The sequence below is a fragment of the Amblyomma mixtum genome, chromosome 2, assembly GCF_055824585.1.
Source record: "Amblyomma mixtum isolate Tamu chromosome 2, ASM5582458v1, whole genome shotgun sequence".
Lineage (NCBI taxonomy): Eukaryota > Metazoa > Arthropoda > Arachnida > Ixodida > Ixodidae > Amblyomma > Amblyomma mixtum.
The window spans coordinates 34,352,186-34,376,194 of record NC_143013.1 but is presented as its reverse complement, the minus strand read 5'-3'; the positions used below and the strand labels follow the sequence as shown (position 1 = coordinate 34,376,194).

At 48.1% G+C, this 24,009-nt stretch overlaps 1 protein-coding gene and 2 long non-coding RNA genes across 3 annotated transcripts in view; all 3 read left to right on the top strand.

Moving 5' to 3' along the window:
* The first annotated feature begins 8,537 nt into the window (after positions 1–8,537).
* MED24 (mediator complex subunit 24) lies at positions 8,538–11,848 on the top strand. Its single transcript, XM_089571105.1, has one exon. The coding sequence runs from the start codon at positions 8,787–8,789 to the stop codon at positions 11,793–11,795; it is 3,009 nt and encodes a 1,002-aa protein (XP_089427231.1). The 5' UTR covers positions 8,538–8,786; the 3' UTR covers positions 11,796–11,848.
* A 22-nt stretch (positions 11,849–11,870) lies between these two features.
* On the top strand, positions 11,871–14,042 carry LOC149358923 (uncharacterized). Its single transcript, XR_016288742.1, has 2 exons — positions 11,871–12,159; positions 12,280–14,042. It is a non-coding gene; the product is annotated as an uncharacterized LOC149358923 (long non-coding RNA).
* Positions 14,043–21,490: 7,448 nt separating this feature from the next.
* The window catches only part of LOC149358920 (uncharacterized), a 52,946-nt gene continuing 50,427 nt past the window's right edge, over positions 21,491–24,009 (top strand). Inside the window, exon 1 of the long non-coding RNA XR_016288741.1 lies at positions 21,491–22,074. This is a non-coding gene — a long non-coding RNA (uncharacterized LOC149358920). The remainder of the gene's footprint in view (positions 22,075–24,009) is intronic.

Here is a 24,009-nt window from a genome sequence, read left to right as displayed (position 1 = left end):
ACGAAAAGGACGCGAGTTTTGCTACTGCGAGAAAGAGTTTACGGCGCCTCCTCGTTCGCTCTAACAGAGCGGTACGGCCACAATTTCTCTTATCTTAGACACAATTCCATTTCCCATTTAATAGATGTGTTGACGGTAGCACCGCTCTCGTTCGTAATAAGCGAGCGTTCGTTATTACTGGCCTTTAAATGTGGGCTCGACTATGGCGGGATCACAACTATATATATGTCTAGCTAGGCAGTGAAAGTTCACTATGGGCGCGAGTATGTACAGACTGTTATCGCAAATAAAAATTGAATTCGTTGCCACTATATCCGTGGCAACGAATTCCGATAAGTCTCTCTGTTTCACTCTCTCTCAGCGTCCACGTACGCACATGTATTTATTGAAGAAGCCAGCGCATCCATGTTCTTTCTTTCTTTCTTTCTTTCTTTCTTTCTTTCTTTCTTTCTTTCTTTCTTTCTTTCTTTCTTTCTTTCTTTCTTTCTTTCTTTCTTTCTTTCTTTCTTTCTTTCTTTCTTTCTTTCTTTCTTTCTTTCTTCCTTTCTTTCTCTCTTTCTTTCTTTCTTTCTTTCTTTCTTTCTTGCTTTCTTTATTTATTTAATTATTCCTTTCTTTCCTTCTTTCTTTATTTCTTTCTTTGCCAGGCTAGTGGCGGAGCTGCCTGTTGTGCGCTTCATATTCTATAACGAGCACAGGATCAACAAACGAATAAAATGTAATTGGTGTTCATTCGACACATTTATTTTTCGGCGAAGATAATATCAATGTTGCTTTCAAATAGCACCGCTCAAAACATGCGAAAACTTTCACCGGTACGTTCTGCCGGCCACCGCCCATGCGCGCAGCAATCCTCTCAGCCGTCACTGACGACTGGCAAACATTTTCGCTCTCAGGTCGCCTCAGCCCAGTTCAGGGCGACAGACGTTCAGTATAACTTGTCGCAGTGAAGCGCTCCTGGGCGTCACGCCAACGCGTCATGCCATTGGCTTTCCGCCACCAGAAACGGAGCTGTTTCATAAGTTGTTTTCGGGTGGATTGTTCAGTGTTCGTCCCTAGTGCAATCCTGTCGCTACTCTCACAGGCAAGTTCTCTGCCCACTGCTCTCTCCCTCCCCCCTTTCAAAAATAAAAGAAATGACAAGAGGGGAAACAGGACTGCTCGCATGAGCCGCGAAAGCAAAATGTTTCGATGTCTGGTCGCCTTTTACTGGGACCGCATATGCTGCCAGGGCAGCAGCTCATACCGTAGAAATATATTAGACTTGGTGAAGTATGGTCATTCACGCCCTTTTGGTATAAGGCTTTCGACACGATCAACCGTTACGAAATTACAGGTATTGAAAAGCAGCTGTTTTCGTCAGTGATTTTGCTGCAGACGGTTTCGGTCATCACATAATCTTAATTGCATTTTTTCTCCGGTTTACCACTCCCATTCTTTCAGAGAGCAGCTATTAGGCTTCCGTTCCTGCATTCCACATCGTTGACGGCGTCATTGTCGGCGTCGTCGGTGTAACCGATTGTCCAAGTATCAGTGCGAAACGCCACCTTGAAGGTGCCCGCACGAGAAAATCCTTGTGGCCAGCAGCGTAACACGCCATCCGCCAGCGATGGCAGGTGACGTGTGAAGAGTTGCGCTCAAATCTCGCATTACCGATCATTGTAATCGTCTGTCAGTTTTTCTTTCAATTCTTCACGGATTGGTTTGTACTTCATGCAGCATTTGCGCAAACCAGCCCACGTTCTAAGGGCGCTTTTTTTTCCGGCCAGCTAAAACGTTCTAGAAAAGCACGTTCAAAGTGCTACACCAGGTGTGCTCCAAAAATCCAAATTTGTTCTCTTATGCGGTAGCTCGCTGCTGTACACACCTGTGGAAGCCAGCATAACCGACAGCTCCAGAAACCTGACTTTTTTTTTCTGTTTTATGTTTATAATAATTCTTCGCGCGTTGTGCCCCTTGTACATTTTTACGTTTTTTGGGGTTTTTGCATTATGACAGCTTTTCGTTGATCAGCTTGTATTTGTATTTTTCCAGTGGCATACGTTTTATATATATTTACTTGTATTAGGTGATATATTCAACTGTCACTTTATAACTATCCCATTAGTTACTGTGGGTGTGTTTGCGGTTGTTACTTTTTGCTGTGCACCTTTCCTTGTGTATATAGTGCCCTCACCAAAGGGTCTTCGAGACATTTTGAATAAATTGAAATGGGGTATATTTGCACAACACTACAGAACGTCCATAACAGTCAGCGTTCGTCCAGCCAAACGGGAAGCGCGCGCACTCGGCTATGGCACTGCGTCTGACTCCCATATATACATACATCGACCCATCGTCGTCATTGGACCAAAAATAAACAAATTTAATAACGCTGGGCATATATTGCGGAAAATGATATATCGCGAATAAGCGACCAGAAATGACCTCAGATTATACGCATGCAGGTGCTTCCATTATCGACGTCTTGGGAAATGCTATGAGATGAAAAAATCTTCATGCGCTATTGTAGCCTTCTTGCACCTTGCCCGGATATGGCATGCACCGAACCGGGAATACTTTATAACGGAGCATTCAAATCTCTTCCATTCCCATTTCTAGAAACCGGCTATACGGACAGGGAGCTGCTTGAAAAGGCTTTTAAAGTGGCTCGATTGGTTTCCGAGATACTGACAACGTCTGCCGCACGCAATCAAGGTGAGCGACCGCGCGCGCGTCAAGGTTCCGCGGCGGCGACGGCGGCTGAAGCTGATTGAAGCGGCACACGGTCCAAGAACCGTTTTTCCGTTGTTGATACGTCGGACGTACGCTCGCCGCCACCGCTGAATGGCGGCCGATGAATCATGCATGGAGAGATATGTAGAGGGAGGCTGCTGAGCCCTTTCTTGGCGCGGACGTTCTATGCAAAAGAAGCGTGGTCTTTCCTGCGCCCCTTTCTAATTTTGTGCACAGCTACAGAAGCGGAGAGCTTTTCCGAGACCCGCCTGACGATACCCGCGCGATAACGTTGTCTAGCACTGATGTTGCTTCGCACAAGCGAGGTGGCTTTCGTACAAATTCGGCTGTTAAATATAAATGAGACGATTAAAGACGCGGTAAAATCATCCGGACGCCACACAGAACAGCGGTACGCCCTTGGTATCAGACGAGGCGCACGTGTGCAGCATTCGTAACGGTGCACCTAACTAGAAGCGCAAGACGACCTGCGCGCCCTCTCTCGGAAGCAGCAGCAGCAACGGCGGATCGTGTAGAATCTCTTGCTTGCTCTCGCTGCTTTGGATAGCGCGGCGCAGGCGCGGCTGCCCACGCTCTAGCGTCGAGATTCGAGACGGCTTCACGGTCGGACGCCGGTTGACCGAGTGGAGTGGTAGTGGCGGTTCCGCCGCCGAGTCGTGGCCGCAGGATCCCCCTCCCTTTTGCTCTCTCGTAGGCGGCGTGCAGCGTTATCGAGAAAGAAGAAGAGGCCCCTGCCCCGGTTGTTGACTTCTTTGCCGGCGGCGGCGCGGTCACCCGGCCCGCGACGGCGGTCCTGCCGGCGCACCGTCGCCGTCTCGCTGAGATGCGCGGGGCCGCTTCGGAGGGTTGCTGCTGTTGCTGCAGGCGGTGCCGAGGCCGTTCGTCCGCTTAGCAGTTCAACTGCCCCGTTCCATTCACCCCCTCCTCCGCCTCTGTGAACTGCATGCCCTTCTTAATGCGCGAACTCCTCCGGTAATGAAAGGACGCGCATGCTCTACGTGCGCCTCTGAGCTACGCGATTACGGATAAAGGTGTAGTGCGTACGTGAACTGCACGTACACGCACGGCTTCCTTTTTTTTATTTCTTGCCTCTGTATACACTTGGGCGGCCCCGTTGCTTCTTTCTAGTTTATTTTCCCTTTTTTTTATTATTCGGCCGAACCGCACGACCTCGTGTGCGCAGTCTTCATACACGGGCCGCGAGGTTCCTCCACCTTAATCCCTGTTCAGCGTTAACACCACCAAGACAGCTGAAAATGAAGAAGCGTCTGACTTCAGAAAAGGGCACTGGTCAGAGGTACCCACTCCAGCTGCAAAAGCACTTTCTCAGTTGCATTTCCAGCAGCTGCACTCCCACTCGAAGTGGAAGAGATTCCAGCTGTAGCTGAGGTGGAAACTTTCCAGCTGGCAGTAAGAACCGTTCCAGCGGGACACGATTTCCTGTTAATGATCAAGCTGGAAAGGACATTTTCTAGCTGGAGACAGACGTTATTCATCCAGCTAGGATTTAATGGCTTCCAGCTGGCAAGGCATGGTTTCCAGTTCAATAATCCAGCTGAAAATGGGAGCGTTTTTCATTGTGACGTTCCAGCCGTCTTGGCTTATGAAAACTGTAGCAATGGTTAAGTGGCTGCATGTTGCGTTCCGCTGCAGCTCCCAAGCCCCATGGTCTTAGGATCGAATCCCTAGACCACGGCGGCCGTTTTTCAATTGGGCTGAAATGTGGAACCGTCCGTGTACCGTGCAGTATGCGAGCCCGGGCGGCCGGTATCAATTCCATGTCTCTCTATGGCCCACATATACTGTTGCTGAACATTAAACCGGTCATATATACCATACCTTTCTGGCCAAAGAACAGCGACATTGCTATAGTTAGTAGGCGACCTCCATGCTTTACGTTTACAAAGAGAGAATAAAATTTATTGAACTTTTAGCCCCACGTCCATGGCTTTTCAGTACAGTGGTCGTCTACCAGTCCTCGCCAAGCACGTTACGGATGGGCTGGACAAGAACCTGAATAATGGGGATATAGGGTTTAGTTTGGGGAGTGAGTCAGGCACTGAGGAATGTAGCATGAAGGGCTGGATGTATTGCGCTGAGCGTATTTGTACGGGACTCCAATTACGCTGTGGGGCATTCCCACATATGTATGTGAAAGATGAGAACTCCCGCTGTGGGAAGAGGTATAGGAGGTCTGGAGTCACTAAAGTGGTAAATTTTCAGTAGGGTTACAAGGGAATGGGTCTATGCTTGCCTAGTATACAGGATTCTTCGCTAATCATGTCCCATGAGGGTGGCGGTAGTGCTGTTTTGTTGCCTGCGAATTTTGTAGCATAGCGTGTCTTTCCTCAGCACATGTGCCCTTCGTGCCGTCCTCGTATCATGGGAGTCCGGTCATATGCATGAAGGACCCGGATAATTGCAGTCGCGGGTGAGACTGTGGGCTGTATACAGTTCTCCGGTACGCCTTCGGGGCCAGAAATCCACTGAATGAGGATTTGAAAATGTTGGTTCTGTTGTATATGTTGATGGAGAATGTCGATCGTATGAAGAGGTATACATGTGCCCTTGCTAGAAGTGCATGCGTCATGACAGTCTGTCCGTACTGGAAGTTGCCATGTTGGTGTAATGGGAATATAATGTCTTCCATGAAGGTTTGTATTAGAGGAAACGTCCAGATGTAGACTCGTGTTGTGCCAGTGCGTTTCGAGGGTGTCCGGAAAAAGCGGACGTGCGCCAAGCAAGGCGTCGACTTTCCGGACCCAGTCGAGTGACAGTTATGCACACACCGAGTTCGTATACACAGCGGGGGCAGGCAAACAAAGCGAAAGCGTCATGCAAGTAAATAACGGAACATGTTCGACGGGGACTTTGCACTCACTTTTGTCTCTTGTTGTCAACGTTTGTTCAGCGGAAAACGCACTGCGACAGAATGATATAGTCTGGGTAAGATGGTTGTTCATTTTTAAATGATGTAAAAGCAACGCTATAATAAGGACGGTCACGAAGACATATCCAAATAAGGCCTCAGCACCGGCGGCGTCTTCTATTCTTACGTTTCTCCATGTTTTGATCGTGTTTATTTGTGCTGCTTTTTACGCAGGAGCGAATTTTAACGAAAGCGGAGGGGAGATGAAAGCGGGTGGCGGTGGACAGTCGACCGCCTATCTACGAAGTTCCGCCCCCAGGAGAGAATTTTTTGCGGAAGTCGCATCGGGTCCATTTTTTTTACTAGAATAAAAAAAGCGCGTTGTGTAACAATAAGACTCCTTCTTTCCCTCAACCACCATCTTAAAGAGTTGCCTCTGAATTCGTCCTGCATGCTTTTACTTCTCCCTGCTCTGCTCCACATTCTGTGGCATTGCCTTCTTTGTGACGTGACGCGAACGGTTTCAATTCTTGCCCAAACAAAAGGCTCATGGGACTTTCGGAAAGTGGTTTAGGCCCATAAGCGCCATGTTTATTAGCGATCACATCATTTCGCCGAAACAAATTAAGGAATACGAGTTTACCTTCACCTCCACCATTATGGTCGCGATAAGGCTGCTAGTAACAGAGCCAACGGCTTCGTTTGCTGCTCACGCGTCCTAGAGACTTTTGTTCCCGACTGTACGCATTCCATGCAGCCCCGTCAGTACTCAAGTTTCCAACACCAACCGGCCGACATACTTGCGCAAATGCGCAGAGAGGCACTGGCGTGGCCACCCGCGTTGGTCGTGCTGCGGTTCGGAACCGTGATGAGCGTCAACGACGCGCGGCTTGCCTAAACGCGTTTCCTAAGCAAGTCGCCTAGACAATTTGGTACGCGAAGAGTGGCGACACGGGTTGAATTGACACATGCGCCGCCTGGCTCTTTCTTTTACTCGCCAGCAGGACTGGTCGCGCGACTGTTCTAGTTTTCGTTTTTCTCCGACGGCTCCTAGCGCGACGAAGATCGAGCAGGTCGCGCGCGTCTGAAGCACCGTTCTGTACGAGGCCGTGTGCTGTGCTTTGTAAAGATTATTTTCCCGACTTCAACATGGGGTTTTTTCCGAAGGGCTTGCCAAGCCGTCGCGGTGGCTCAGTGGTTATGGTGCTCGGCTGCTGACCCAAAAGACGCGGACTCGATCCCGGCCGACATTTTCGATCCTGCTCGGTCGACAAACGACATTTTACAGGACAACATTATGAAAACGCATCAAAGAAAACAACACCACAGGAAAGGCACAGTAGAGAAAGGAAAATAAATCAGGAAGCGCGTCTGGCGATATGAAGTTGACGTGATAGACCAAGTAAGAAGGAGGATATATGATGTTTTTGGCCAAACATATAAAATATTCAAAATGAACGTAATACAATCCACTTGCACATTACTACATGACATATGCGCTGCAATATACCGGGTGTCCCAGATAAATGTAACCTTGGAAGTTTTTTTTTTTTTTTTTAAAGGCAGAGTGTCTATAGGAGAGTGAAACCAAGAAAGTCCTGTGGCCTAGTCTGCACCATATTTTTCATTGCAAAAAAAAAAAAAACTGTCTTTTTAGAAGCTGTGGATCGTCTTGAATAACAGCACAATGAAGTCGACGATATGCTTACAACAAGATACAATTTACATATATTTTTCACCGGCCTAAAAAGGAAGCCAGCCAACGGGTTTGCAGTATAGTTGACGCATATCTTGCGGCCACTGCAAATGAGAAGACGCGTCTGGGACAGCGCTCCGGCGATGAACGGACTTTGTTTCAGACAGCGCGTCTTGGGGCTCTAGAGCATAAACGCCATCACGTGGAAGTTTTTGTATTCCTCGGAATTTCATTCTGGGCCGGTAAAAAGAGCTACGCAAATAGTACCTTGTTGCAAATATTTTGGTTTGTTGCTTTTCTGTACGACCTAGAACTTCCGAATATTTTTGTTTTTTTTTTTGCTCGGAGCCAATATTTGAAAATTTAGCTAATTAGTTTTTACTGAATAACTCACTTTGCAGAACACACAGAAATGCTGCAGACTAGGCCGACTGGGCCACACGGCTCTCATCTGTACTCACTTCATCTTTTTAAAAACTTCTTTACATTTAACTCAATATCATACACATTTCTTTGGAGGAGAAATTCTAGAGGCCCGAAATTTCCGGAGCCCTCCATTACGGCGTCTCTCATAGCCTGAGTCGCTTGGGGACGTTAAACCCCATAAACCAAACCAAACCAAACCAAACACAAATCGCAATTAACTGCTTTGAATTTGAACCAAATCATAAGGCAGCAAGTACCAATCTTTCATTGTCCATAGGAAGAACGAGTACTCAGTTATATTTTACTCGTAAGAGATATTAACATTTGCTAATGTATGTCTTATTATTAATAACTTGATGAAAGAATTCAGCGTTATGCGTTCTCATGACTCACAGAGGCTCCCATCTCAGCACGAATGGGTCGTAGTTATCTGCTCTCGTTGTTCGTTGATTTTAGAAAAAAGTGCACTGCATTTCGACGTCGCGCTCACTGTGAAGAAGCATTTTGACTCTTTTAGCAGCTTATGATGTCTTATTCCTTTTAATTGTCTAAAAAAGTTGCTGTAAACGCGATTCGAGTTACTGGAACTTTTTGTCGATTCTAAACTGCCGCCGCCGTCTATCACCATCATTGATCTCAGTAAACCAAAAAGAATGTTTGCCTTATGCAGCAAAATTTCGTCTAAAACAAAACCTAACAAATTTAAAAGCTTAGTAAATGGCACTATAGCAAGTTATTGGCACTATTGTTCAGCGAGATATTAAAGCACTTGCTACTTGGCAAATGGCTCAGACTCCGGTACGTCTTGCAACAAGGCGCATGGCGGCGCACGTTGCTCTGCTTTTCTGCTTTGGTCGCTTTGGTTTTGTTGCTGGCTTGCAGTGCTGTGAAACATTGGTGCTGTACCTCGAAAGCCTCGCGCACAGCAAAATTGTGTAAATGGTGTTGAATATAGCAAGTGTAACTTTATCTCATGCGGTCATATTTACTTACTGAAACCCCTTTTCGGCGGGAACGGTAGCGTGTGTGTTATAGGTGGTGATACCGGCATTATCCGTCATGGACACTAGCAAGACGAGCAGCATCAAGTCGCTTCTCCTTCAAGCCTGGAGGGAAAGGTGGACTGATGTTAGATGGGGCATCAACATCAAGAACGTTCTCCCCCGCGGTGTAAGCGGCGACGTGTACGACCTCGCCGACTGCATTTTGCAGGAAGCATTAGTTGGACCTGGACCTAACAACCTCTTTCTGTCCTACCTGACGCACTGCTTAAGCGCGCAGGTGGTTTCCTACGGAGCGGTGCTGTCGAGTATCGGCCGATTTCAGTCGTTCTTCAAGCCACCGTGTATACTGAGCTTGCTGCAGTTGCTGTACAGTATACAAGCCAAAATCACTTGCCATGGCAACGAAGAAGAGTGCATAGCTCTCTGTAAGGCTATTGTGGGCGTCACTCACTGGTTGTATCTGTGCATGTGCCACTCCATCAGCAAGATCGAGCTCAAGCAGAACACGGAACACGGGCTCATTTTGGAGAAGGCCTGTGAGTCGCTCTCTTTCTTCAGTGAATCAACGTTCCTCAAGTCGCTCCTCTACATAGGCAAGCACGAAGAGCCCGCCGTCTACTCTCAGCTCATTCAAAAGCAGCAGGAGCTAGAAACCAAGCTGAGCCAGTCGCAAGGCTTCAGCATTCCCAAGGACACCCTGGAAGGAGCCCTGAACTTGGTCCGTCTCGTAGATGACATGCCCAAGATATCGTTGGCCTCTTGCGTCAGCGGCCGTGTGCCCAAGCAGCCTCTCGTGTGCAGCCTCAACGCCAACGTAGCGATCGAGGCGGTGCTAAACCCAGCGAGTGATATTCAAGGCACCGTAGACCACCTGTTGCTCATGAAAAAGCTCCTGAATCTCTCCTCGGCTGAGCTCTACTGTGAGATAATCAGAGCCTGCTTCATGGGCCTGGCTAATGGAAGCAATGAGGACCTCAAATGGGCTGCTTTCACCTTCCTCAAGGTTCCACAGTTGCTGCTGAAAATACACAGTGCTCGGAAGGACGATCGGCAGTGGGAAGAGGAGCTAGAAGCTGGATTAGTGCAGTTGCTTAATTACACTCCATTGCTCGATCTTACTGACTCCAAATGTCACTGCGATTGCCTCCAGTATCTCTTGAATGAGCTGCAAAAGGTTGAGCTGTTGTCTGAGACACAGGCAAAGGCACTGATGCATCGTAGACAGTCCAACACACAGAAACAGAACCTACCGCGGCCAGATCAGCAGACATCGCAAGCAGGGGCCACGCTTATTCTTCGAGCTGAGCCTACTGTCACAAGCATCCTGAAGACGCTAGACTCTGATTATTCAAAGAACCAAGACGGTCTCTTGGGGATCCTGTGTCACATCATAACCGGAAAGAGCTTTGAGCTCATCCTGTCTGCTGCTGCAGCTACTGGCAAGCTGAACAGCTTTGTGAAGAAGCTCATCAAGTTTAATGAATATAATAAGCAGATTAGCGGGGAAGCTACCAAGAATGCGCAGACGAGAGCACTTTTGTTCGACATCACTTTCTTGATGCTGTGTCATATTGCACAGCACTATGGGATACATTCCATGATCTTCAATGAGGAAACAAAGGACTCCTTCTTTGCTGCTTGGGTGCCAGAATGCCTTGCTGAAGGTGGGAGGTACAACTGTCCAGAAAAGATGCTCTCTGGTTGCGATCCGGCCAAAGTTGACCTGCTGCTGGAGCAGTTCATGAGCAACAGCCCAGATTTCAAAAGCAACCAAGCCAAGTGGCACGAAGTGTGTGTGAATGTGCCTATGGCGATCAAAGAGATTTTAATAGCATGGGAGCATGGTGCGATCTCCACAGACACTGTCAAGATGGTCTTAGACAATGTCAAAAGCCGCATGTGCTGCCTTCCTGTATGCATATCTGCCTGGTTGTGCAGCTACATTAATGTCTTGCATCATGAGGAACGGCTGAAGCCGATGAACATGCTTCAACAGTTCATGACTCCACTCACTACTGATACTGTGGTGAGCACAGAAGCAGGCGGCGACCGTCCGAATGCTCAAGAGCAAAACCCTTCATATAAGGAGCGCTCCACACTAATGGCAAACATCATTAAAAAGATGATGTACGACCTGCACCCACCACAACACATTCAAGTGATATCTCACGGACTGACAGCAAAGACTCCCCTGTGGGAAGCCATGGATAAGGTTTTCAGTGTCGCCCATTCAAGGGGCTGGATTGATTTGCGTGCGATCCAGAGCTTGGACACGCTCATGTGTGTTGGTGGCCCCCAGTGGTTCAGTGACACACTAGTAAGGCAGGCTTTAAAGCACGACCATCTTGAAGACCTTCATAGGGCCGTTGACCTTTCTTTTGGCCTTTTCCACATTGACATTGAACAGTGTGCACTCGCCCTGCTGACTCAGGTTCTCCCAAACTACCTCCTGTGGGAGACTCGACAGGACTTTCTCACCGAGCCTCGCGGTTCCGCTCTGGCAAGGCTTGTGGTTCTCAGCACGTTTGCTGCACTGCAGGTGCGGACAAACTCGCCCACCCTGGGCATGCAGAGAGGAGGCCGCAAGCGGCCGTACTGGGACATGGAGCTTGAAGAAGCCATGGACGAGTCCAAACGAATGCGGCCCAGCAAAATACGGCGAGGCCTTAATGACTCGGAGCTGTTGGATGACACACCCTTTGCGCTGCAGTGCCACTCGGAGGAGAACTACCGGTCCCTGGATCCCCTGAGCAAGGCAGTAGCAGACACAATGAGGCTGCTCATGGCCATTGCCTCGGACTCGGTGATCAGCCAGCGGTCGGTGTTCCCGCTTCTGTTGTTTGAGCAGATTGTGCTCTGTGCGGGCGAGGAGGCACACCGTGTTCTCCAGTTTGCACCGCTGGGTCTAGTGCCGCAGCTGGTGCGTAGCATGCCCCTCCTGATGTCCCACCAGCTGATTCTGGCCCTGAGCAGCCTGCAGACATCCAGGGCACGCAAGGTGACTGCCAGGGCCACCTGCCAGTTGCAGATCGCACGCTCGCTGAGCAGCACTCACCTCACATAGTGAGAAGTCAGACCTGCTGAACTGTGCTCTCTCTCTACATATTGGAGGGGGGGGGGGGGGGGGGGGGGAGGAACTGAAGAACAGCTTGTGTGCTACCTCTTTTCCCTCCTGGTTAACGTAAGCATGAATTGTCGCACTTTCTAAAAAAGCCCAGTTAAACAGTGCTGGTAAATAAGAGTCTTCAGCTATCCCATGAGAGTGTGAATTTTTTTTTCTGATATTTGGCTCCATGCAAGTAATGGCAGTGGTTGTACCATATGCATCATGTGCAGCCTTTGTCAAAGATACGTGGACAAAGGGATTTGCTTCTGAGGTGTATAGTGGGCCTTGTGTTGCACCTATGAAGGTCCTAAGCATGGGACTGGTGAGGACGAGAATTCCTCTTGCGCTTAAAAGATTTGAAATGCTGGTGGCACGTGAGCCACGCTGTATGGCCCAGAAGCAAACCCAGTGGGCTGTATAATTTTGTATAGCTATACATGAGGTTTTCATGCAAATGTAAGAAAAAGCAAACTGTGTTATGATTTGGGCTGTATGATTGGCTGCGGTGCAGTAGTATATACTTAGTGTCCTTCCTTTTCGGGTAAACCCGTTGTTTCCTGATTCTTGCACCTTGAACACATTTCTTAAATATCGTATAAAACCAAATTTCTTCACAGAAATGAGCCTTCTTGGTAATGTTAATTTTCGAGTTTACAAAGCTGAAGACATTTGTGCATATCTAGTGCTTATTTCAGAGGGGTGTCCTCGGTCAATTAGGTATCTTATACCTCTTTTAACACACGTTTCTAGACGTGGATGAATTTGAGGATAAGTTCAAAAAGGCGGTTTAGAACCGAGAGGCCAAAACATGCCTACTGACAAGACGTCTTATCGGAGTCACTGTGTGAAACGCTAATTACCTGATCTGAGGACCTTGAGCATTTAAAATCGTCGCTGTGATGTTGAATGTTTTCTCACCATACAAAAAAGGCAGGCCACTCTTGCTCAGACGCATGAGTGCTGTGTAGGAGATTGGTAATGTACATGATTAAATATTTGTTATATATTAGAAAAAAATTCTTAATTGTTGAACAGTTTTTTAGTGTAGCCAGCGATTTCCATGTTTTTACCGAAAAAAATGATCGAACTGTAGGGCATTTTTTGTATAGCAGAAAAGTGAACTGTTATGGTAAACTGTATTGTGCTGAAAAAAATTACTCAGAAAAACCGAAAGTCCTGAAATATTTTCTAAATAACGAGTTTTCACTGAGTTCGAAAAATATTTCCTGCTTTTTACCATTCGAACTGTGCAAAAATAAAGCATGAAAACAAAGAGCCCTATACATACTGAAGTTACATTTGCGTGGGGTGAACCAGGACTCGTATATTGATTCAAGGAGGCAAGTTTTTATACACGTATGCCAGTCTGCTATACTCATAGTGCCAGCTCTGTGGACTTCATGAAGATGTCTGCTGGTTGTGATAATCGCCCCTAACAAGCAGGGATATGTTTGCCACCTCAGCTATTGCTGTCCTCTCCCAGGGGATGGTCATCCGACATTACCACATTGGCTCACAAAAAGGAGATGCTGTAAATGTGTCATGCACACTGCCCATGTTTAAGTTCACAGTTTCTTCCTCATCTGAAAGCCATTGATTACATGTTTGCACTTTTTCATTTGTATATAGAAAATATCATTGACATGAGGCTCTGGCTGTTTCATTCTTATCTGCTCGTAATGAATTTGCACACTTTATTCCTGTGATCATGAAAATGGAAGGTCAACTTGCCCCTTGTTCCCCCGATTCCTGCAGTGAAATTCCAGTGCAAAAAAAGATAATAAAGTAATGACATTCACGAAAGTTGGAATTACACACTCTTGTTTGCTTCATTTTTGCATAAAGTGTAAGAGCCTGGAGGAAAGCATGAAGACGAGCACAGGCTCTTTGGTATGTTGGAAATTAGTTTTTGATGATGTTTGATGGGTAATGTGAAAAGAGCTGTATTTTTATTCTTCAGCCATATATTTATGTACTAGAGCACAGGTGTCTTGCCCCTATGCGAGGAATTGCAATGGCCACAGCAAGGTGTCTCTTGTAGGGCTGTACGAATATTTGAATTCCTGACTACAAGTTGAATACAGATGGTATGCATTGTAAAGCAAGTCAAATATTCGAAAGCATAATATTTCTAAGCAAATGCTTTGTTATCTTCACTTGTCATGCTTGTTGTGATAAGAATTAAAAGCATGGAGTAAGACATGTCACAAGAGTCCAGATGTTTTCAGGAACAAGAACCAAGTGTTCCTCATGGTTCAGAATGACATGCAACGTCTGAGCAGAAAAAACTTAAGCTTAGAAACTCTCCATTGGTTTCGCTTGTAGTGGCAAGTATCAACAGCTGTTTTTGAGGACAAGTTTTCAGACCACGATTCCAAAAGCAAACCTTAGCGGGCAAACCTTAAAGGTGCAGTAAAGAGGAATCTGAACTCGTCTTTTTGCCACGGGAACTCAACATTCCGAGCATTCTTAGAAACTTCGATTTATTGCCCTGTGTGGCCGATTTCCCTAATTAAATCGAATTAACGTCCGGCTCCCGCCTTTTTTTAAAATTCTCCCCGTACAGTGGGCAGAGTCGACCAACGTGTGGAGTGCCTTTCACCCAGTCCCGTGGCGGCTTGCCGCTCTGCCATCGGAGGAGTAATACGTAGCAATCCAAGAAGCAAATAGTCCGCGCATATTGTTATTTCTGCGGGCTTATTTTGCGGCTATATTTTCTGCGAATGAAACTACTTATTCACGGAAACCTAAAAAAACAAAATAAAGCGAAAGCAAAGCCTCCACGGATCTGGCTGAAAAGCACTCCACATGTTGGTCGACTCTGCCCACCGTACGGGGAGAATTAAAAAAATAAAGGCGGGAGTCGGACGTTAATTGGATTTAATTAGGGAAATCGGCTACACAGGGCAATAAGTCGAGGTTTCTAAGAATGCTAGGAACGCGTAGATCGAGTTCCCGCGGCAAAAAGACGAGTTCAGAGTCCTCTTCAGTGCATCTTTAACACCACCTTCAGTGAGGCCACCTCTGGATATCTGGATATTTTAGTGCGTTTGCACAATAGTCGGATACAACTCAAGAACGAAGCGCTTTTCCCTCTCAAAGAGCTCCCTTCCAGCCAATGGCATCGGCCAATTCTCATGAGCCTGCTAGCATGACAACGCAGGGAGTGGTAGATGAAAGGGGATAGTGCCCTCCCCGCATTGTTACGCTAGTAGGTACATGAAAATTGTCCGATGCCATTGGCTGGAAGGGAGCTCGTTGAGAGGGAAAAGCCGCTTCCTTCTTGAGTTGTATCGTACTATAGATGTTCCATTCCTTAGCCGTTTTCTGTGAGGTCCCTTTGCCCATTGGTTTGTGGGCAGCCTGCCCTAGTTGGCAGGGGGGCCACCCAGGTCACGTGACCTTGTGACTTAATCACAACCTACGCACCAGATTGTGAGCAAACTGCCCACCGTGGCAGGTGGCAATTCATTTCACGATCAGTCGCGAGAGGTTGCTCGGGAAGACCAACCTGTGTCTCGTATGCCCCACCCATGGCAGCACCTGCCATCACGGGGCAGTGACGCATCGCTTGACCACTGTACTACTGTGCCAGGAGCGGTATGAGGACTCCCAGCGATCTATGAATGTTAAGTAGAGAATGACTAATTCCGCACATATGGACATTAATCAATTGACATTTCCTACTTCACTGATCTATTTCTGAAGCCTGCTTGACCTTAAAAGCCGAGCCTCAAACCGAAACCAAAGGTCTAGCGCACCTGATTTGCATTCGGCCTAACCATGCTACACCATATTCCATTTTTTAATTCTTGTTGCATTTTTTAATTGATGCATTTCCTGAACACATTTTACCTAGTCATTGAATTCTCCAGCACCGTCTAGGTTCGCGATAACATCAGCAGCATGAAAGAATGCTTTCTGTGCTCCCACAAATACGTAAGCATCTTTGCATTCTCATGCACAAGGCCCATCGAAACTGCAATCTCAGATGGGAAATTCTGTAGACAAAGCTCCACCGTGAATTTGACCATGAGAAGGCATCAGCTGTAGTCTACTGCCCTTTGCCATGTCCAGCTATGAGCCTGTTTTGTTTGTTCTTATTTTTCTCACATATTCCTTCAACTTCTCTGTGCTGATGAGCTGTCCTTGGAATCTTTAGATGTATATCTTGCATTCTGGGCCAGGCAGTCAGTGAATGGTATTAAAAATGGACATGCAAAAAAGCAGCCTTTTATTGCTGACCGAAGTCCTTATGATTGAGGCATAATCATACTTTTACACCCAGCGTGCTGTCTGCATCTTGCAGTTTGTCTGCAGTTAGTCTGCAGACTAAAGGTAATACTAATTGCCAGCTTCACTCACAGGAATGCAATTTCTGCATGCTTTACGTTTTCAGTGGATACTGGCCTCTTTCTTCCACACGCTCTGTCATGCTTGGCAACATGAATGAGGGAAATGCGAAAGGATGTGCCTTCTGATTGTATGTTTCATGGGAAAAACAGTATCAACACAGCACGAATATTCAGGGTTATAAATTCCGTTCAGTAAATTGGTAGTATTCTTAGATATTTCCAATGTTTAGTGACGTTTAGTCCGGAAGGCCCACTCTAGGATATGTTAACATAACTCGGGGCCCATACCAAAAACACATGATATGTTGAGTTCAGCAACAAGTAGCACATTGAATATTGTATAAGTGAAGCTGGTTCAATATGAGCAATATCAGGTTCAATATCAGGTTCAATATCAGGGCCTGCTTTCAATCACTAGCTCATAACTAAATTATATCCTGTTTTCTTTGCCACACCCATTTCAAACTGTCTGTTTCCTCAAACCTTGGGAAATTAACATTAAAGTGATGGGACAAGACAGCAGCACAAATATATACACTAGTACTTCTTTTCGGCCCACAGGCAGCTGAAAATCTCGGGAAGTAGCAAATTGTACTCTGGTCAAATTTTCTCATGGATCTGTGTCCAAGTGCTGATTTCCTTAGCTTTGCACGACGAATAGTGGCACCTTTTCTTGTAGCTTTCTCTATGCATATTGTGTTGTGCCCATTGAAATTAGACATTTGCACTATCTCTTCTCATGGGTACCACCAGAGCATAGAGTTCATGAACTATGTATTATAATGAGAATGATGCGGGCAGGTTATGCCACTGCTTTAGTCTTGTATATCATGAATCATTATCCTTAATTAATGCACAGCAACATGGGGTGCATTTTGGATTGTGATGCTCAGTTCTATGTGAATGAATCATGGTTGAGCTTTCATTCCATTGTCTGTACTTAATAAATGCACGTTCATACACATAATCATACTATATGGGTATATGGGAAATGAAATTGTTTGCTGTTTCAAGTTAATGTACGAATGTATAGCATTCCTTTTATCCATATATTTTCTTGCTGTGTTGGCGTTCCTTTTTTATTTATTTTTTTAGAAGAACAAAGAACCCTTGACCACTTTTTGAAGTAAATGAAGTGATTGTCAGGCGGTAGCATGCAGAGATTCGTTGCAAGTGAATAAGCTAACTTCTGCAACCGCAGCATGCGCTATTACATCAGCAAGTGGCAATTTTGTTTCTTTGCAAATCGTTTATTTTTTACGTAGAATTTTGAATCAGTATCATGTTCTGTGGTCTCCCTGGGATTGTAGTGCACCTTCAGTTCGTTCATGGAGGAAGGAAATAACTGTATTCGTACTTCTGGTTCTGTAGAAATCTGGAATCGCCGTCGTCTGCTAGCTCCACCCTCAAAAGAGCGCGACGTTGAGCAGTGTCGCCATCTGCCGAGCACAGACAAGACCTGTAGCTAGAAGAAAAGCGACACTGTCTTGAACAACGTTACTAGTAACGTTGGTCTTGAAGACAAGTGGTACGTTCAAAGCACGACCTGGTTCAAAGTAGTCAAAGGCAACTAAAGTTTAATCGGAGAAGTACTGAATCGCCCATCAGTGCTACCCACTTATGAATCACGAAATCCTCCTGGCTGGGTTTTTGAAACAAAAATTGAGAAATACTGGCTCCAATCAATATTTTTCTTTACAGCCCAACGTTCGGGACGAACCCGGTCCCTTCTTCAGGGGTGACTGAAATGCGAGCCAGCAGCAGCAGGGAGCGGCCTTCGCTTTCCCTTTGTTGACACGTGGCGAAGTCCATTAACGTACGTGGTGGGTAGCGTTCCCAGAATCCTATTCACCATCGCCTTTTGAGCCGGATGTGCCATGACTCAACGTGGCGTCTCTTGAACGGATCAGACTCCACGGCCAAGGTGCCCAACACTTCGAAGGAAACTAGCCCGCCAGAAGAAACTTTTGACTTCGAAGGCGATTCTGTGGACGGCGCGTCCATAGTGCTCGGTGAGGGGGTTGCCTGCCGAATTGATTGACTGGAAGTGGTTCTTGTGTTGCCCGATTCGCTGATCTAGGTTTCTTGTTTCGCCGATGTATGAGGCCGGGCACTTGGAGCATGGGATTTTGTAAATGACACCTGATTGTTCTCTGAGGTCGCGGTCTTTGGGTCGTGGTAGAAAGCGGCTGATCGTTGAAACGGGTGGCATGCAGATGTGTTTTCGTAGAATGCGTGCCAGCGCCTCGCTGGCGTCACTCATGTATGGAAGCACAATGCGAGCGCGTTTCTTTGTTTCCGTGTTGGCTTCCCTGTCCTCTGAGCCGTGGAGTCTGATCCGTTCAAGAGGCGCCACGTTGAGTCATGGCACATCCGGCTCACAAAGGTGACATTGAATAGGACTCCGGGAACGCTCCCCTCCGTGTATGGACTTCGCCACGTACGTGTTAACAAAGGGAAAGCGAAGGCCGCTCCCTGCTGCTGCTGGCTCGCATTTCAGTCACCCCTGAAGAGAGGACCGAGTTGGTCCGGAAAATTGGGTTGAAGAGAAAAATATTGATTGGTGTCAGTATTTCTCAACTTTTTTTTTAAAAAGCCCAACCAGGCGGACTTCGTCGAAGACGTTCTCGTTCAAATCAGTTCGTATGTCCTCACGTGTTTCGTCGCCCTCTCCTGGACGCCGAGCGACCGGCGAGACGCTGACGAGACGCCGAAGTAACGTTGCCTTGTGGTTAACGAAGCTGGCCGGTCAAAACCACAGAATTTCTAGCAGAGTTTTGGCGTGAACCTACCAGGGGAAAGTGGTTTTTGTAAACACGGGCACCCGTGTCCTCTTCTCGCTGCGCCGACTGGTCTTCTTGCCTGGAAACCTCCTCACCCAGTGGGCCATTCATCGTCGCTGCTCCCAAGGTCACAAGTTCCTACTTCCCTCCCACGTACACGCCGGTCCCTTCCCATCACTAACCCCCACACCTTCCCAGCGCGGCGCTGCGACCATCACCACCTCATCCACGGCCGGTCTCCACCAACTCTCGACGCGCGCTCTCTCTCGGCCTTTCCTTCAAACAGTGATTACTGCCAGGTGGCTCTAACCACCTAACCCGCACCGCGTCCTCCCTTCCCCTCCATCGTCACCAAGAACCTCGTTTCCAACTCCCTACTTCGCGCAGGGCCGGCGAAGGGCCCCGCGAGTTCCTGGAAACGCGCGTTGCACCGAGTTCTTTCACTCCGCAACCTGCGGGCTCCGTCCCAGCTTCGCTGGCATCGTCTCCTGGCCAACTGTCCGGCACTCATTTCGCTTGCTCCCGGGATCAACGCAATTTCACGCTCGACGAGAGATCCCCAACCCTACCCGGGAGGACTGGGAGGCGGCCCTGCGCGGCTGCTCTGACCTGGCAAGCAAAAAGGCCCTGGTCGGGCGCGCCCGAGCAGCAGCCAATGGGCTCCTGTAATGAGTAGCCCACCTAGCGTTTTTTTTTTTCAATATAAAGTTTTTCAATCAGTGTGCTACGGACAGCACGAAACAGGAACGGAGCGTCTATGACAGCTAGGTGGTGGTGAAAAACTTTAATATGAAAAGAGAGTTTGAGGGTCAAAAAACCCTGCTACATGGTCGGTATCCTTAGTCCGGGACACCGTACGACGAGGCCCCGTCTCGCGTCCGCTTTACTAGAGCCCTTTGAGACTCCAGTGTGGAGCAGTTGAGGAGGGCAGTCTCCCATGCCTCTCGGGTGGGGGTGGGGGAAGGGGGAAGGTGAGGATTCTGAGTACATGCCCACACCATGTGAAAGATATCGCAGATCTCTCCACAGTGCGGGCAGCGCCCGTGCCTCGGTGGACGCTGGCACCGAGACGACGCAGGGGCGATGGGGCACTCTCGGAGGCGGCGGTTTGGTTGCGAGGACAGCACGCGGTTGTCCTATGTCGAATTTCTCGCTTGGGTCCTCCCTCCGCTAGGCTCCGTTAGAGTCACTGTATATGCTACCAAACCTTTGGTAGCAAATACAGTAACTCTAGGCTCTGTAGGCTGGTATGGTGACGTCAGCAGCGACCTTATTACCAGCGCCGCCACACCAGTGCGTTCGCGGCAGCATAGCAGACGCGCGCTGGCAGCGTTGCCAGAATGGCAGCGTGGGCGTCTCGAAGGCTGTTTTTCTGCGGATTTCAACGCATTAGAACCCTTGACGCTACCGCTGCTACATTCAGTTTCAAATGATTTCAGGTTGGGTTGATCATCGAATCCGAGCAGCCATGATTGTGTTGCAGTCCCAACGGCATTGTAACATGTGGCAGCGCAGTTCAAGCTATTAAATTCCTTTACAGTTTGGGAAAGAAGTGTAAAAAATTGCTGAGGCTCAGCTTGGCTAAGCCTGGGGAATGCGAAGCATATTAGTGGCTAGGCTTGGTAATGGCTACAGCGGAACGGCATGGCTACAGCGGAACGCCGACTAACCCCGAGACGCGCGTTGGGTGAGCGCCTGGATTGCCACGGAAGCCGCGTCTGCCTGCCCGGTGGAGCGAGCGTTTCACCTACACCGAGTGTGAACGCGCGTTCGAAATGCGCGGGAATGCGCGGGTGTGACGGCTAGGGCAGAGGGCTAGGGGTCCCACGGCGACGGCGCGAGGTGGAGGCCGGCTCTCTCATCCGATGTCACGTGGTGTGACGTCACGGTGTCACGTGGGGGTCCCACGGCGACGGCGTGAGTGGTAGCTCTAGCAATATGCTTCGCATAAAAAAATTCACGTAACGGAAGGCCAGATTCGAATAGAATTTTGTTGATCAAAGTAGACCAGTATGAGAAGGCACTGCAGAGGAAAGGACGAGACAGTGAAAATAATTTTATTTTTCAGCAATAAATATATGTGGGACTAAATAATAGTAGTATAATCATTTCTCTCTACACATCGAAAAAATCACGAGCCTACAAAAAGATGGTACCCTCGATTATTTGAAAACACGTAAAAGCAAACAAAGGTACAAAAGCGCTCAAGAAATGTAAACCGGATAAATATTTTAGAAAACCTAGGCCGGTGAAGACGCACTACCGAGTGTCAAGTGATCCGTGGCATCATTATCGCACAGCAGACGCAGTTAGTGAAAAAAACTTCTCGGAGCTCTCACTGTAATTGACAATAAAATAGATAGCTCCTAAAATTCTTGCAGCGAATCAGCGACTAACTGACAACTCACACTCTTCGCTTGTTACCTCCCTGTGATGTGCACAACAAACCATCGAGGGATTTTTGGAACGCGGCGTGTCGGCAATGGTGCGTCGGACAGCGGAGCGCCGTGCGTGCGAATGGTGTGCGCGAGGCAGACGCGAGGAGCGGAGGGCTGACGTGTCAGCAAACCGAGGTGTAGAGGAAGACACCGCACCACAAGTCCGGTCATTCAAGAGTGGAAGTGGCAGCTGTCGGACGTTGGGTCCGTGCTGCCGGTGACTTCCCTTGGATCATCGACGCAAGACCATTGAGTCCCATTCAAGCGTGGAGGTGGCAGCCGTCAGACCTCGGGTCTGTGCTGCCGTGGACTTCCCTTGAATCTACGACGCAGGCCTACTGCGTCCCTTTCGAGGTCGGAAGAGGCAGCAGATGGATTAAGGATCCGTGCTGTCAAGGCTTCCTTCGATAGGCTGCATAAGCCTACGGTGTTTTGGAACGCCGTCGACCGGACCTGGCTACGGTTTTCCTGCTGCAGCTGCCCAGTTCTTGGGGGCGGCTGACAGGAGTTCAGCGTCTCCCGTGTCCATCTCCGTTCCTCATCTCCTGGCTCTCTACCACCGCCTCCCTGGACGCAACTCCAGTGACGCATTGCAGCTCGCCAACCCGGGTCTGTGCTACCTGCAAGGCATTCCCGCTCCACCTGGGACGCTTTGTATCCGGTGAACTCTCTCCTTTTTATCTTTAGTGTTTTACGCGTGCCTAGTGTGTGTTTTCCTCGGTGTTTTCGTTTCTTTTATTGGCTCCTTTCCTTTAAAGTATAAACACGGCTTCGTTTTGTTTTGTTTGATTCGTTTCTTCTCTTCTTCGAAACTGCACGCGAAAGCGTTCCCCTCCAACCGTCGGGGACGCGTCACCCAAATTCGCGACACTCCCATGGCTGCCTGCTGGCATCCGTCGTGGAGATTTTTCCTTCTTCATGACCACATCAGTGCCTTCGTTTAAAATTTTGAAAGTTTCTCTTCTGATTTCGTACAAATTCTCGGCTTTCGTCAAGCGGCAACACTTGCTGAAAGAAAGCCACGTTGAGCTGAAGCCCGTGGGCTGCGACGGAGCTGTTTCGTTTCTTTTTATTCCGGATATATACAACGCCGCACAGTGGCGATAACGACGCCAGCAGATATAGTTCCGGCCGCTTGGCTAGCCGCTCTTTCCTTCGAGGTCGGGTACGCTGTAGATGTGTGAGGAAAGCTGCTACTCCGCATCGTAATTTCCTCGATAGATCACCACGGAGCCAGGCAAGCAGAATGTGAAGACTATTATATCCTTCATCGTCTAAACAGGTACGTCTATATAGCTAAATACTCTGTTTGAATGCGACCTCGCCGCGCGTCTGTATGAGGGATGTACTTTCGGTGCTGTGTACTGCCGACGTCGAGTGAAGCGCCAACGCCAGCTGAATGAGATCTTCCAGCGGTGAATATTCGCATTTTTATGTTCGCGTTATGTTTCGTTCGTGTTTCATTCGACCTAAGTAAGCTGTTACGGCTGACGATAGGCAGACCGACTACTCTACTCTGTATTACATGGTCAAGGGCGTCCGCAGAATTTTTTGCAGGGGGGGGGGGCCCATTGGTTGTTGGCGCCGGAGGGGGGGGGGGGGGGGGGCATGTTCGTAGCAAAAAGGCACTATTTGCGGTATGAATTTATTTATTTATATATAAATAAAAAATAAGTGAAATACACACATGAAATAAAAATTACAAACAGCAAATTAAAGTGTGGCTAGGAGAGATACATTGCAGTTTATCAACGAAGAAACAATTAAAATTAATAAAAAATCCAAAAATATACTGTCACTTCGTGGAGAAGAGTGCTCAGTATTGCTGCATACGGGTTCTCGACTCACCCGGATTGATGACCAGCACACAGCACAATATGGTCACAAACATGCAACTACAGTCACTCAGTCAGTCTTCCTTGAACAGCAACTGTAGACTCCACGGATTTTTCTGGGCGAATTGCGTGATTACACGGGTGATAAATTCATTTCTGTGCTTCATTACACGCTCTCGGTGCACACTCGTCACACACATTGATTGGGAAAACGGTTGAACGCGCACGTTGAAAACAAAAGATGTCTATACATACAACGAAAACTTATTTACAAGATAAATGCACGCTCGCAGCTTCATACACCTCGCTCCATCTTGCTCGCGCATCCGCACAGTCGAGCAACCGCACGCACACTGCTCGCCGCTCGTAGTTTTCTCGTCCACTGTCTTGGTTGTTCTCAGCTTCGTTGACAAACGGCCACTAAAAACACCGAAGCACAAATACAGAGGCGCGCACACGTGCAAGGGCTTACTTCCGTGCGACTTCCAAGGGGAAGGGACACTCGCCACTCCGGTAGGAAAATTTTTGTGTGTTTTTATGGGGTTCAGAGCCCCAAAACGACTCAGGTTATGAGGAACGGAGTAGTACAGAGCTCCGGATAATGTCGACCACCTGGGTCTCTTTACTGGGCACTGACCTCGCACAGTACACGGGCGCTGTTGTCATTTGAGGCCCAGCCAGAGGTGACAGGCGAGCCAGGCAGGCGCCATCGGGCTGCGTTGACCAAAGGCGCTGGTTTTCGGAGAAGACGCAAGGGACGC

What these genes read in the sequence shown, in the direction of transcription:
- MED24 (XM_089571105.1), top strand. Translation starts at nt 8,787, where the DNA reads ATGGACACTAGCAAGACGAGCAGCATCAAGTCGCTTCTCCTTCAAGCC.